Source organism: Carlito syrichta, unplaced genomic scaffold (genome assembly GCF_000164805.1).
Source record: "Carlito syrichta isolate Samal-C Ts95f unplaced genomic scaffold, Tarsius_syrichta-2.0.1 Scaffold305628, whole genome shotgun sequence".
Lineage (NCBI taxonomy): Eukaryota > Metazoa > Chordata > Mammalia > Primates > Tarsiidae > Carlito > Carlito syrichta.
Genome location: NW_007249724.1, coordinates 397,916 through 412,758, shown reverse-complemented (window position 1 = coordinate 412,758; position 14,843 = coordinate 397,916). Strand labels below are relative to the sequence as shown.

The 14,843-nt window shown below is 36.5% G+C and overlaps 1 protein-coding gene across 4 annotated transcripts in view; it reads right to left on the bottom strand.

Annotated features, from left to right (window-relative positions):
* Positions 1 to 255: 255 nt before the first annotated feature.
* The window catches only part of ADD3 (adducin 3), a 195,324-nt gene continuing 180,736 nt past the window's right edge, over positions 256 to 14,843 (bottom strand). For 3 of the 4 annotated variants that reach the window (XM_008061832.2, XM_021714343.1, XM_021714342.1), the window contains 9 exons: positions 14,237 to 14,380; positions 14,026 to 14,124; positions 12,878 to 13,060; positions 10,637 to 10,894; positions 9,197 to 9,316; positions 8,062 to 8,148; positions 4,782 to 4,905; positions 3,121 to 3,216; positions 256 to 2,501 (listed from right to left, as the gene is read on the bottom strand). In XM_008061832.2, coding sequence (XP_008060023.1) covers positions 2,209 to 2,501; positions 3,121 to 3,216; positions 4,782 to 4,905; positions 8,062 to 8,148; positions 9,197 to 9,316; positions 10,637 to 10,894; positions 12,878 to 13,060; positions 14,026 to 14,124; positions 14,237 to 14,380 — 1,404 coding nt within the window. In that variant the 3' untranslated portion in view covers positions 256 to 2,208. The remainder of the gene's footprint in view (positions 2,502 to 3,120; positions 3,217 to 4,781; positions 4,906 to 8,061; positions 8,149 to 9,196; positions 9,317 to 10,636; positions 10,895 to 12,877; positions 13,061 to 14,025; positions 14,125 to 14,236; positions 14,381 to 14,843) is intronic. The other variant, XM_021714344.1, reaches the window with a different exon arrangement.

Here is a 14,843-nt window from a genome sequence, read left to right as displayed (position 1 = left end):
ACCCACCAGGGCAACTTGGCAAGACCTCGTTCTCTACAATAAATCAAAAATTAGCCAGGTGTAGTAGCACACACCTGTAGTTTCGGCTACTTGGAAGGTTGAGGTGGAAGGATTGCCGGAGCCCAGCTACAGTGGCCGGGGGTGTGCCACTGCACTCAAGTCTGGGTGACACAGTGAAACTCCAACTCAAAAAAAAAAAAAAAGAAAAGAAATATAAAACTCAACAAACGAAGTAACCACTGCATATCAAATTCATATATTTAAAATACTGTTTATTTGTGATTTAACATTAATTAGCATTACATCTAAGAGCAAAATCAGATAACATTTACACATTTTTCCACAGGACACAGAGGTTCACTGGCTCATTCTTTATGCCAAAGCAAGTAAATAGAGGCATTAGCAAAAGGTGCAATAGTTCACTGTTGTGTTTAAAAAATATTTATGCACATTGCATTCATTTAGATATATATATATATTTTTAAAAAATTATGGAAAAGCATAGTTCACAGGTTACTGTTTCTACATACATTGTAATACAACATAAATGATGTAGAACATAAAAAAATCCTCAGAGTTAAGCAACTGAAAGTTTCCACTAAGATTAAAACACTGATTCCAGTAGTTAGTGAGATCTAGAATGACATTTCCAGGTTCCATTTCAACTTTGCATCATCATACACACACAGTAAAACAGAACCAGCCCAAATGCACTGTAATCAATGTAATCTTTTGCATGCGAACTCACCCTCCAGAAACATTCTGGATTATTTTTATCCACTGATCATTTTGGATCATTGATTTTACACTGATTTGTGACATCACTTGGGTGAAGAGGGAAAAGCCTATATTAAGCCTAGGTTTAAATTTGTATTTACATTAGAAAGAAAGTTAACTAGAAGATTAAAAAAAAATCTAATAATCAAGAAGTGGTAGTTTTCTCACTGGTGGGATTAGACCTACTGATTTCTTCTAGTGCTGCTCTCTAAAGATACACAAGTTAGAAAGATTTCACCCTTTTCAAATTAAAATATCAACCAAGAAAGACATTAATTTTGGTAGATAAGCAGAATTTTAGAAAGCTGGGACATGTTTCCAATAAATCACACTTTATATCCTATTGTGACTGAGTCATTATCAAACTAGAATTCTTCTTTTCATGCCCCATCTTTTATTCCCTTAATTTTTTACTTTCCCTTTCACTCTTTTTCTTTGCATTTGGTTATCTTATGAGATTTTCTTTATTCATTAGCAATATAGAAAAATACAGTATAGGATTCAAATATGAATCTTGATGTACCTTTATATGTTCTAATCCCCTTTTGATACTAAGTCCCTGGACTCTTGAATTATATTTAAGTATACTCAGTACCAAGCAGCCTTAAATATGCTCTACTGTTAAATGATTGGCTAATATGCTTAGGACACTTTTATACTGAATGGTATACAAACATCTCAACATACAAAAATTGTTTTTGCCAGAGTTAAACTAAATAACCCATGTCATGTGTACAAAATCCCCTTTGTTGAAAAATAAGGGGCTTTCTAAACTAATAAAAAAGGAAGTTTTCAAAAATTATATTTTACTAAAACAATTTTTTTTTTTTGGCAAACAAAGTTACTTCAGGTGAGGAAATATTATACTGTGAATAAAATTCCAAATGACTCTTTTCTTAAAACTTTTAAAAAAATTATGTGCCAGTGTATACTAATGCTATAGATTCTTGTCTTAGAAGCTTTTAAAGCATTCTGTTAATGCCCATTGAAACAATGGGGACACAAAGATACAGTCAATAGCCATGATAAAAAATTATAATCTCATTACCAAGTGAAGCAGGTGTTGAGAAATAAAAATTCTCACTTGTTCACTGGCAATTTATTTTCAACAGATACTATGGAAAAGGCCTGAAATAATTCAGACAGATATCTGTTTGTGGTGAACTATAATAATACTTCATGAGGGCAGTAATTAAAATTAGCAATTGTTTAAAAATTCAAGGCTATTTTTGGACATATAAAATGAGAGATGAATCTGAAAGTTGTTTTCATAATATATTTTTCTTTAGTAAAACCTCTTTCCAGTTCTTAAAGTCCAGTTTGCTACATACCCCCGATCTAATCTACCACTGTATATTAATGATCAACTTAAATGTGGTATTTAAATGTGCAATGTCACATTGTAATAATAATAATTATAAAAGACTTTATTTAGGCTTCAATTTTCTCCTTTTTTTTGTTCTTTTTCAGAAAAGAAGGAGTGCGGAATTTCTTCTTTTTCTTGGATGGTGATTTTGAAGGTGAGCCTTCAGGTGACAGGACTTCTTCGATTTTTTCTGGAGACTTAATGGTAATCTCGATGTTTTCTATGGTTGTGCTTGTAGTTAGCCTACTTACTCGCTTAGCAAGCTCATCTTCAACATCATGCATATCATCCTTGCCATTCACCACCATGACAGGCACTTCCATGGAGATGAAACTCTTGGAAAACAGCTCATGGTTTTCTACAAAAGGGGAGGGATTTTTTTGGATTATTTCACACAGTTACCATTTTTGCTTTATCTTAACAAAACTGAAATGTTTTAGCAATGTACAATGGCATTACTTTAATTACAATCAAGATAGATCATTATTTTAATAAACTATGGATCTATTCGCATGAAGCTAATTTTCTTAAATGATATAAAGGGAGAGGGGAAAAAAGTTGCTAAATCAAAGAGTGAAAACTAGATGATTCTGGTTTTATGACATGACAGTTTCATTGTAAATCAAGTCAGTATAAATGAGGAAGACAACATATATTTTTCATTAGTTTTGGGGTCATTTGGCAGTCAAAACTGAGAAGAATTCATGCTGCTTATTGGAAGATGTATAATAAATCCATTTTAATCCCACAAATTCTTAAGAACTATGGGCTGCCAAAGCCCAGACTAAGGTAAGTCAATATAAATATTGAACAAAAGTAGCATTCCATTTAATAATATAAAATTATTGGAAAATTTAAGAACAATCCATGACAAACTTCCTGTGATCAGGTGTTCAGTTTGCTTACATGAAAACAAGTGACAGAAGGGCAGACTCAAGACTAACTCAGTGGATGCTATGGGAAATTACATTGAATACCTTCTAATTTTTCAGGGACATTTTGCGGTGACTGAGTTTGGGACTGAATTTGTGAAACAGATGAAGCGTCATCTGAGAGTAATTCCTGCTCAGCATCTGTTGGACAAGAGTTTAGTTAAAAGCCATGCAAAACAAAACAAAGCAGCCTAAGACTTCAGGGAGGTTAGTGCATACGTCAGAGGCCTACATCCACCGAGATGATCAATTCCTCAGCTGTGAAAGCATGCTAACAGTTATCCCATATCATGATGCATTAGGAGGAAGTTAACGTGCTAACATTTCTGGCTGCTAATAGTAACACATACAGGGTTACAAAGAAAGCACAGCTACTGGCAAGCCCAGCCAAATGACATATATGCTTTTAGCTTTTGCGAGTATTAGAAAACCAAAATATACTGAGGAGCCAGATGAAAAGACTTCTAAAGCCTCACCAGTGGTGCTACATTAATGAGGCTGAATGCTTCACTGAGTTTTTGAACAATATCCAATTAGTGACTCCTGTCAGAGCAACATTACTGAGTTAATTCAGAAGGTCATAATGAACATGGAAGAAACTATAAAATTACATGTAATAGTTGATGTTTCTAGAGTGCAATATTTATTACCTGGCATCTTTAGGCTTTCAAAAAAGAAGAGATTAAAGAGGTACATTTCACAAAATATAAAAAAACAGAAAAACTCCCAACCGTATGTTAGAATAAGGAAATTTAATGAACTGTAGAACATTTAGTGTATTACATGAGTTTGGATGACTCTTCTTTTGTGACAAAGGCACTAACACTGATAAAAACTGTTCCTTGGATGATTAAGATGTCACTAGTTCTTCCAAAATATATCTAACATGAATACAAATTCTTTAATTATTGGTTTGTTTTGTTTTAACATTTCAACTGACCCCTCCTTCCTCAGATGTACAACTTATACAATTAAATGTGTATTTTTCAGGTCTCTTTTCATGATCTGACTGAGGCTTATCCAAAGACAAAGAATGAGAACCCCTGATACAAAGAATCTCTTATTTTAGAAAAAAGGGGAGCTAGTATTCAATTGGCTAGGATATTTTCATGAATAATTCTTAAATAATCCTAACAATCTACTACTTGTTAAGGGTTTGAAAATCAGAAAAACTCAACCTCACTAGAGTGTTCATATAACTTAAGGAAAGTAATATTACAATGCTAGCAGTTTGTTTTAAATTTTGATTTTGAAGTGACAATATTGGCATCTTGAGACATTCAATAATCTCTAACTTTTATAAAACATTAAAATCACATACTTGTGAATCTATAGTTATTTCAGAATAAAAAAGATTTAAAAAGTTGCATACTATGAAATGTTTAATTTTTTAAAAATTTTAATTTTGGTAGTGATGGTATCTCACTATGTTGCCCAGGCTTGACCACCTGGCCTCAAGTGATTCTCCTGCCTTGGGTTCCCAAGTACTGGGATTACAGGCGTGAGTCACCACACATGACCCTGGTAGTAGTTCTTTGCATTTCAGCCCTGTCTATACCAAGTAAAGGACTGGGAGAGATGAAGTGGTACAATTTATTATAAAAAGGAACATTTAAAAAAACATCAACTGCTTTCTATCATCCAATTCGAGGTGCTCTATTGTTATCAGTGAGGTTATCCTAAGCTTAATCTCAAAGTTAACTAACCTTCCAGGCCTTGTTGTTTACGTTCAATTGTCTTCTTATATTCTTCAAGTTCTCCTTCTGTGAGATGACTGAATGGGTTAGGAGGAGCTGGTGGGCCATGATCATCATCTTCAAATTGCATGGTCTTACAATGAATAAAATTTTAAAAGTTCATTAGTAAGAGTTTAACTTATGTCTATCTCTCTGTCCGTCCATCCCTCTATATACACACATACAAATTCATATATAAACACACACATAAACGTATATATGATGTTTGTGAAACCCTACTTCACAAAAATCATAAGAAATTACAACACAATATGCTTTGTTTAAAATACTTTTATAAGATTAGTGCTCTTAGACTACTAATCCAACGGACTAAAACTGCGAGTGATGTTTCCTCAATAAGCTTGTGTAGGTAAATTGTAATAATCCTAAAAAGGCCCCACTAAATCAAGCTCTAGTAAGCTTCACATAACTACAAAATATCTTGAAAAAACTAGAGTTGCTCCATTTCAAAAATCTTTGAAAAAAGGCTTGGAAAAATGAAACTGTACCAAAATAATGTCTTTACATTTGTTATGAAAATAAACTTGTAGCTATTTTCTCTAGGAAATGCACTGATGAGACTTTTAGTTGCACCTGGCAGATGGAATCCCTGCATTTATTTTTTTATCCTTCCCAAACCCCACTAAAATGATAGTAAAGGAATAGGAAAAAAAAATATGAACTTTTAGGGCCAAAAGAATGGGAGAGGATACAACAGGATGAGGAATGTTAACACATTTTTGGAACATGGAATGTACACGGAAGGGTGGGTAACAGAGCTGAGAATGTTGAAGCTTTAGTCCTGAACAAAAGGATGCAAAATGAGAAACAGGCTCGTTTGCCCTGAAGAGGTCTTGCAAGGCTCAGAAACTAGAGGCATCAAGTACCATAGAAGGTGGTGGTGAGGAAAAGCGGAAAACAGAGAAACAAGTTAAAAGTCTGAATAAGAAACAGATTCCCAGGTCCCTTTCCCTGCTCAACATAGTCAAGCATTACTTCTCCCACATCTCTGCAAAAGATCTGATGCTTGTTCTTATAGAAAAACTAATTAGGGGGACACAAAACAGCTGTGGGCTCTCAGAATGATAGGTGGAAACTGGCAGGAAACTGTAGCATTCTTTTTGAGATAAATAGTTCCAGCTAAAAAACTGCAGAGAGTAATGTTTGGGGATTCCCCAGAGAAACAACCTGGTCCGTATCCAATCACCCTACAGTGAAGCTCACTAATCTCTGAGCTCTGAACACGCCCAGAGCTTCTGATTGGCTTTTAGTGCCGCATTCTTCAATATAAACAGACTGCCACAAATTACCAGACACTTGAGGAAAACTTCCAACATAGGACAGCAGAATCAACAAGAAAAAGGGAACTCAAGAAGAAACAAAGACAACAAAGGCAGTTGAAGAAAATTTAAAATTGACACCCTTAGAGCAATAAGAGAAAAGGAATGTATAAAACAAAGATCAGGAAGTTATTAAAAAGGAACAATCACAGAATAAGAACTCTTAAAGACAAAACAGTTAATATCAAAATAAAAAATTAATTAGAAGGATTAGAAAATAAAGTCAAGAAAATCTCCTAGTAAGCAGGATGGAAAGTAGGAGAGAAAAGTAAAAATCAGAGGCTCAGAGAGGCCCAACATCCAAACTAATAGGGAACACTGACAGAAAAAGAAACTGGAGAAAAAAATCTTGAAGAAATACTTTTTTTTTTGAGTTGGAGTCTCACTCTGTCACCCAGACTGGAGTGCAGTGGCACGCTCCCAGCCACCTCAGCCTCGACCTGCTGGGCTCTGGCAATCCTTCCGCCTCAGCCTTCCAAGTAGCTGGAAATACAAGTGTGTGCTATCATGGCCGGCTAATTTTTGATTTTATTGTAGAGATGAGGTCTCGCCAAGTTGCCCAGGTGGGTCTCGAACCCACAGGCTCAGGCAATCCATTCACCTCAGCCTCCCAAAGTGCTAGGATTACAGGCTGAGCCACCGAGCCCTGGCTGAAGAAATACTTTTTAAAAACTCCAAGAACTGAAGAATATGACTTTGCAGATTAAAAAGGGTTACTAAATGCTTAGAACAAAGACTAAAAAAAACCTATTACAAAGCACATAATTGTAACATTTTAGAACAGCAGGGATGTAGAAAGGTCTTAAAGAAAAAAAAATGGATCTTATGGAAAGGCTCAGGAATCACAATACCCTCTCCTACTTCAACAATAAAACAGAGGCAGTTGTGATGCTTTTAATATTTAGGTGGAAAATTATTTTCCAACTAGAATTCTATATCCATTGACTGCACATTTGAAGATAGAATAAAAGCATGTCAGACTGTTAGCTTCTATGTGTCCTTTCTCAGAAAGCTATTAGAAGATGTGCTCTATAGTAAAGAATAAATGAAAAAGCAGAAGGCACAAGACACAGGAAACATACAGCAGATGAGAAGCATAGAAATCCTCAGGGTGAACCTGGGCAGCCAGCCTGAGAACAGCCAGTTCAGACCTGAACCAGATTGACAGGGGCTGGAACACAGAGATTATCTTTTGTCTTTGACCCCATGGAAAATAAGAGGAACTTTACAATTCTCCTGAAAAGTTTGGAAAGAACTAAGGCAACGTCCCAATGTACTAAGCCGACGAAAAAGAAGGCAATTATTAACTGAAGATAGAGAAAAAGTTGTATAAGAAAGGAAATACCCCTTGGCTTAGCAGCAAACATGCAATAATATAAACACTGAAAGCTGATTTAATAAAATAAAAATACTATGATATAACCTAACTGGGAGAATGGAGAGAGGGAATAAGAGAAGTATGGTGTAATCAGGCTAAATCCTCATCTTCCAAAAAGATTTCATTGATCCTAAGGTAAACTTCCCCCCCCCACATTTTCCTACTTCTGAGTTGGGAATCATAATTTGTGGCTCCGTACAATTATAATCGGCGTTGTTTTTCTCTTAGTGATATCAAAATAACAGCACTCCTTACAATTGATGACATAAAGTCAGGGTTTAAAACTGAGAGACCAAGAAAAAGCAAAAGAAAGATGCTTTTAAGAAATCTCAAGTAAATGCTAGAAGCAATTAAATGAACAGAAAGTCCATCCTTGCCCTGAAAATTGGGAATTGTGAGTGGCATTTTGCCTTTTGGACTGACTTAAACTTGTGTTTATATTAACCTTATAAAAATAAACATTCATATTGAAAAAAGCAAAGAAATTAATGTGGTAGATAAAAACAAAGATCATATTGCTTCAAGGGCTTACAGAAGGGGGCTTGTCCACAACAATTCCAGCAAGCAACTGAGACTGTGGTCCTGCTGTTTTCAAGTCATACCGGTTTTGTTCCCGAATCTGAGTTGAAAAATGACAAGTTATTGGGAGTAACTATGCAGATGACTGTGCTTTCTCCTTTCCTAAAAGCTTACTACTTGACCACTCCAGGGTAAGAGTCTCTTCCATTCCCGCATCCAGAAAGACCTCTTTTACCAACCTAACTCACATTAGTTTCCCCTATACTTCCTGGGATATGATTTCCCATTGTCTTACACTGTCAGATAACTGCATTTTCCCTGAATACCAGAAATATGTTTTGTTTTTGGGTTGGAGTCTTACTCTGTCACCTAGGTTGGAGTGCAGTGGCATGCTCATGGCTACCCCAGCCTCGACCTGCTGGGCTCCGGCTGTCCCTTCTGCCTCAGCTTTCCAAGTAGTTGGAACTATAGGAGAATGCTACCATGCTCGGCTAATTCTTTTTTTTTTTTTTTTTTGAGTTGGAGTCTCACTCTGTCGCCCAGACTGGAGTGCAGTGGCCGCTCCCGGCCACCGCAGCCTGGACCTGCTGGGCTCTGGCGATCCTTCCACCTCAGCCTTCCGAGTAGCTGGAACTACAGGCGCGTGCTACCACGCCCGGCTCATTTTTGACTTATTGTAGAGATGAGGCCTCACCAAGTTGCCCAGGCGGGTCTCGAACCCGCGGGCTCAGGCAATCCACTCACCTCAGCCTCCTAAAAGCGTGGGATTACAGGCTGAGCCACCGAGCCCGGCTTAATTTTTTTTTTTTTAAATTGTAGAGACGAGGTCTCCCCAAGTTGCCCAGGCTGGTCTCGAGCCTGAGGGCTCAGGAAATTCACTTGCCTCGGCTTCCCAAAGTGCTGGGATTACAGACTGAGCCACCTAGCTCAGTCAGTAATATATTTAATACATCTTTCCCATGTAGTCTGTTCGCAAATGACTGTACAAAGCTGGATGGAGGTAGTCAATACAAGCTAAAATTACAATGAATTAAATTCTAAAATTTTTTGTACTTACATTCCTAAGTTTAGCATTAGTCAGATTCAATTATTAGTGATATAAAACAGGATTTAAATGCCTTCCTTGGCCATGGAAGACCATGTCTTACCTTATTTCTCTTTTCTAGTACCTCGTTTGGGTTTGTGTTTAAAGGAACAAACTGATTTGGATCTTCAATTTTGATAGGTGTTCCACTGCTAACTTTAGAGGAGTCTTCTGCCTTCATCCACTAAGGAATCAAAAATTTTCTAAAATGAAACTTTTTGTTAAGGAAATATCAGTAGATGCTCAATAATGTTATAGTCTCAAGGGGGGCATATATTGCCAATCTTTTAAAGATTTTCACTAAGCAGTATCTTAGTGGTCATTTAGTTTATATTTCATAGTTAGAAAAAGGCTCATAATCAGCATTCACTTAAAAAAATAAACAAATGCCATTGCTAGTCACATGAATACTCAATTATATTGCTAATTAAATTGTCTCCTCTTGGCAACTGAAAATATGATGCTGAAACAATTTCAAGCACAAACATAGAACATGATCTCATAATAGCTTACATTCAGTATTCTGTCTCCTACACTGAAGTTTCACCAGATAATTATGCCCAAAAAGTCACAAAAAAAACCTCAAGGAATCTCTTAAGATTTTGTTTTTCAGATTTCACTTATTTTTGGCTGACAGAAAAGGCCAAGACCCTAACCTGCATTTTATAATGGGAAGAATCTGGTAGCACATTACATAGTAAAACCACAGGGTTGGAAGGAGCTTATATAATTCTTCTCATTTACCCAATATTATAATCCTTAAAGAAAACAAATATTTGTCAAGATTAATGATGGTTGACCATCAATCTCTTTCAATAAAATGAATTCTGAGAAATGAGTTTAATTGTGTTCTTTTTGCTAGGAGATAAGAAATCTCATGACTATGGAAAAAACATTTTGATGCCTAGGCATTTCCATATTGAATGCTATTTATTTATATGATAACATGTACTAATTTTGAATGTCTAGAGAATATTTGGTGGAAAGCACTCCAAAACCAAACCAAATCTGAAGCAAAATTCTGAAAAAGATAAAATAAACCATTTCTCTACCTGTAAGATCTTGCCTAAGGGTGGCTATGTACAGTAATTCATTCAATGTTGGCACAATCAGGTGTTGATAACTTTTACAGTTCTAACTCACTGTTATAATAAATGACAAAGCAGTATCATGGTAAGAACTGGGCTCCAGAGTCAGACTGCATCAAATCCTGACTAATCATTAAAAAAATTATTAACTAATTCTTCTTGCTTTGATTTTCTCAACTATAAAATAGGGAGAAAAACAGCATCATTTGACGTTAGGAGAATTAAATGAGAAAATCCATGCATGGCACTTTGAACGGTGTCTTGGCAAAGTTAAAACCTGGTAAATGATAGTAATATCATTATTTTTAACATTATGTTCTGCTTTCCCAATATTTTCTAAATAGACCATTCAATTCATGTATAACTAGAAAACTAGAAATATGTAGAAAGGCAAACTGTATAAAATAATGGCATACTGTGATTTTGGTCCTGGGACTGGTTTCCCCATTCCGAGACTCCTCAGGCACATTTACTTTCATGTAAGTATTTGGTGAGTTTAACCATCTTGTTTTTTCACGCTGCTGCCTCTGGGCCATATACTTGAGAGGAGAGAGTGGCACAGTATCATCTTCAAAGGAAAAAGCTGTCACAGTTGCTGGGATTTCCACATCGCTCTTATGTCTAGGCTTCTCTCGAATGAGAGGATGCCTATAAGCATAGCCTGTTCTATACCCCTAAAGAAGGGAAAAAAACACATTTGAAGCAACCAAACCTGTATCAACACATTTGAATTATAATTCTTTATTCAAATTATTTCAAAATACTCCTTTGTTAAAAAACAAATAAAGAAGAAAACATACTTCCAAATCCCACATAACCTCCATATAATACAAGAGTTGAAATTAAGCAAATTTCAGATCTGGTTAAAACTGATTCCAGCTGACACTGCGATTTTCACTCATAAATTGTTCCCGACCAAGGTAATTTCTAAATTGCTGACCAGAAACATTTTTCTACATATACAACTGTTTTTGGGAACCAAACCTCAGTGCTCATTTAAATCTTTATTCCTGGGTCTGAGACAACCTTCTGACCCTTCATGGAAGAGGGTAATATCTAAGCTAGGATGGCATTTGCCAAACCATACATCTGATAAGGGGTTAATATCCAAAATATATAATGAACTCAAACAGATACATAGCAAGAAAATAAATAATTAAAAAATGGGCAAAGCTACTTGAAAGGCTGAGGTGGAAGGATCACCGGAGCCCAGCAGGTCAAGGCTGTGGTGGCCGGGAGCGTGCCACTGCACTTCATTCTGGGCGGCAGAGTGAGACCCCAACTCCAAAAAAAAAAGGGCAAAGAATCTGAATAGACATTTCTCAAAAGAAGACATACAAATGTCCAATAAGTATATGAAAAAATGTTCATCATCACTAATCAGGGAAACGTAAATTAAAGTACAATGAGTTAACACCTCATACCACCAGTGAGAATCACTGTTATCAAAAAAGACAGGCTGGGTGTGGTGCCTCAAGACTATAATCTCAGCACTTTGGGAAATGGAGGCATATAGGCTGTCAAAGCCAAGGGGTTCAAGACCAGCCTGGGCAACTTGGTGAGACCTCGTTTCTACAATAAATAAAAAATTAGCCAGGTGTGAAGGTATGGGGGTGAGGGGGACATGCCTGTAGTGCCAGCCACTAGGACGGCTGAGGCCGAAGGATCGCCCGAGCTCAGCAGATCGAGGCTGCAATAGTTGTGAGTGTGCTACTGCCCTCCAGCCTGGGTGACAGATTGAGACTTCGACTCAAAAAAAAAAGAAAAAGACAGAAAATAACAAGTATGGGAGAGAATGTGGGGGGGAAAGGGAACTCTTGCACACTGTTGGTGGGAATGAATAGTCATTATGGAAAACAGTATGGAAATTCCCCATAAAACTAAAAATAGAACTATCATATGATCCAGCAATTCCACTACTAGGTATAAATCCAAAGGAAATAAAATCAGTATGTCACAGAGATATCCGCACTCCCACGTTCATTGCAGCATTATTTACAATAGCCAAGATAAGGAATCAACCCAAGTGTCCACTGATGGATGAAAGGGTAAGATTTATGGAATATATATGCAATGGAATACTATTCAACTCTGAAAAAAGGAAATCCTGTCATCTGTGACAACATGAAAGGACACTGTGTTAAATAAAATAAGCAGGTGCAGAAAGACAAATACCACATGATCTCACGTAGATGCAGAATCTAAAAAGTTGAATTCACAGAAGCAGAGTAGAATGGTGGTTTGAATTTATTTCTGAAATAGTTCAAAAGCAGAGTAGAATGGTGGTTTTAACTTATTTCTGAAATTTACTGAAATTTTGTAACCTTTGACCAACATCGCTCCACCCTCTAAGGCTGGATGTTGGTCAAAGGTTACAAAATTTCCGTAAATTTCAGAAATAAGTTAAAAGGAAACATGGTACAACATGGTTATTGTAGTTAATAACAATGTAGTTAATAACAATAAAAGATGACACATGCATGTTCTACTGTACAATTCTCAAAAATGTGGTTAAATCACACCAAAAAGTTTTAATAAGGTCACACTCTCTCCTGGAATGAGTAAAGAGCATGTTCCAAAACCAAAGGGAAATGGAAGCATCTGCTCTTGAATCTGAAGATATGAAACTCAAATTTTACATTCAATTTTTCACTTACCAAATTGTCCAGAGTCCTCATCAGCCCTTCAAACTCAATCTCGCCAATTTTCCATTTTTGATGGGAACCCATAATCACGCCTCCTCCTCCAGATGCTGCTATACTGTAAGTGAAAGCTTTATACTTCTGAAAGTCCAGAACAAGTAGATTGTCTACTCCACCTGCCCCTGCTAATGCCCGCACCTGTAACCAATAGTAAAATATACAGACACACAAAACTATAAAGACAGTAATGAGCATTAAAGGCACATTTTCAATTTGGCTAATATCCATAATACCTGTTCAGGCTACTAATAACAAAGATAAGGCAACATCTTGTGAGGTAGACAGCTGAAGTACCTTTTCCACCTATCTCAAAAAGATACCTTCCAGGACTCTGATCCTCCCTGATGGAAAACACATTTAGAGTCACACCTTTTAATATATTTCAAGCAACTGAATTCTCCTATCAAATTTTAAAGTTCTTTTCTTTTTCTTGAAGTTCTCCCATGGCTATTCAGTTAATACTTTTGCTAAAAGTTATAACTTTAAAGGAATATAGAAACACTACATTTTGTAATCAAGGAAATTTAAGCAGAAAATTGTTAGCTCATTATCTTAATTTAATTAAGTTTTTTATAGCCCCATTTGAGAAGAGGAGGAAAATAAAAGAGTTGGTTGTTAGGACACGTTAAAGTTGATAGAAAAAGTTTTTTTTCCATTTATTGTGTCTCACCAAGTAGATTAAAATTACTATCATTTGCTGCAAGATAACCTGCTTGATTTTCTTTAAGACGAAAATTAAGACCTTTAAATACATTCCGATTCTCTGAAGAAAAAAATGGTTAATAAATATCCAACGTATTATAATAATGAGCTGTGGAATTGTTGAAAACTTCATGAGTTCATAAAACTCCTGGCCCTAGTCTTACACTTTTTACAAAGGAGGCCACAATACATTTAGTTCTTGATGACTTGTGGCTACTTTTGTTTCTCAAGAGTCCTTATTTTCAATTCAAGAGATAACTGAATTGACAACCCTTTTTACTTAAGTCAGAGCAGAACTTCTCTTAAAACATAACAAAACGCCACTATAAGGCTTTGGAAATAAACACAAAATCCAACTAAACAGCAAATAAAGCAATATAAAAGAGACTGATCTTTCCTACCTGAGTCTCACAGGCTATCTGCACATTAAAAATATAATGAAAAGCCTCTTCAACTGTTTCTCCAAGTGCCACCACACCATGATTCCTGAGCACCAGAACCTAAAATAGAATCCCAGAGCAATCACTTTAAATAACTGGCATAGCTCACACTGTTTTCATTAACAGCAGCAGCAACAAAGATAGCTCCTTAGACAGAAACTCTACTACCTACTTTACAACTTGGCCCCAGAACTTTCTGCAGTTGAATTCTCTCCTCTTGTTCATCAAGTGACCCTTGGTAGTCATAATAAGCGATATCTCCCAGAATCAGGGACTCTTGAGAAATTGGAAGGATCCCACATTTCATGGAGGATACCTGTTTGGTTGGGTTCAAACCAAGGTAACACATTTAGTTACCAAACACATTTTCATAGGAACCTATCTTTGTCAGCTCAGGAAGCACTGGACTATTAGCTGTGTTCACCATTGCAAGCCACCTCCTATTTCAGTTCTTTGTGTTGTGAAAAAAAAAGAAGAAAAAGAAAGACGAATGAATGGACATAGGGGATGCAAATACATTTTAATGCTGTGTCAAATATTATGAAAGAACCTTTGCTCTTAAAAAACTCAATGGCCGGGCTCGGTGGCTCAGCCTGTAATCCCGCGCCTTTGGGAGGCTGAGGTGAGTGGACTGCCTGAGCCCGTGGGTTCGAGACCCACCTGGGCAACTTAGTGAGACCTCATCTCTACGATAAATCAAAAATTAGCCGGGCATGGTAGTACGCACCTGTAGTTCCAGCTACTTGGAAGGCTGAGGTGGAAAGATCGCCAGAGCCCAG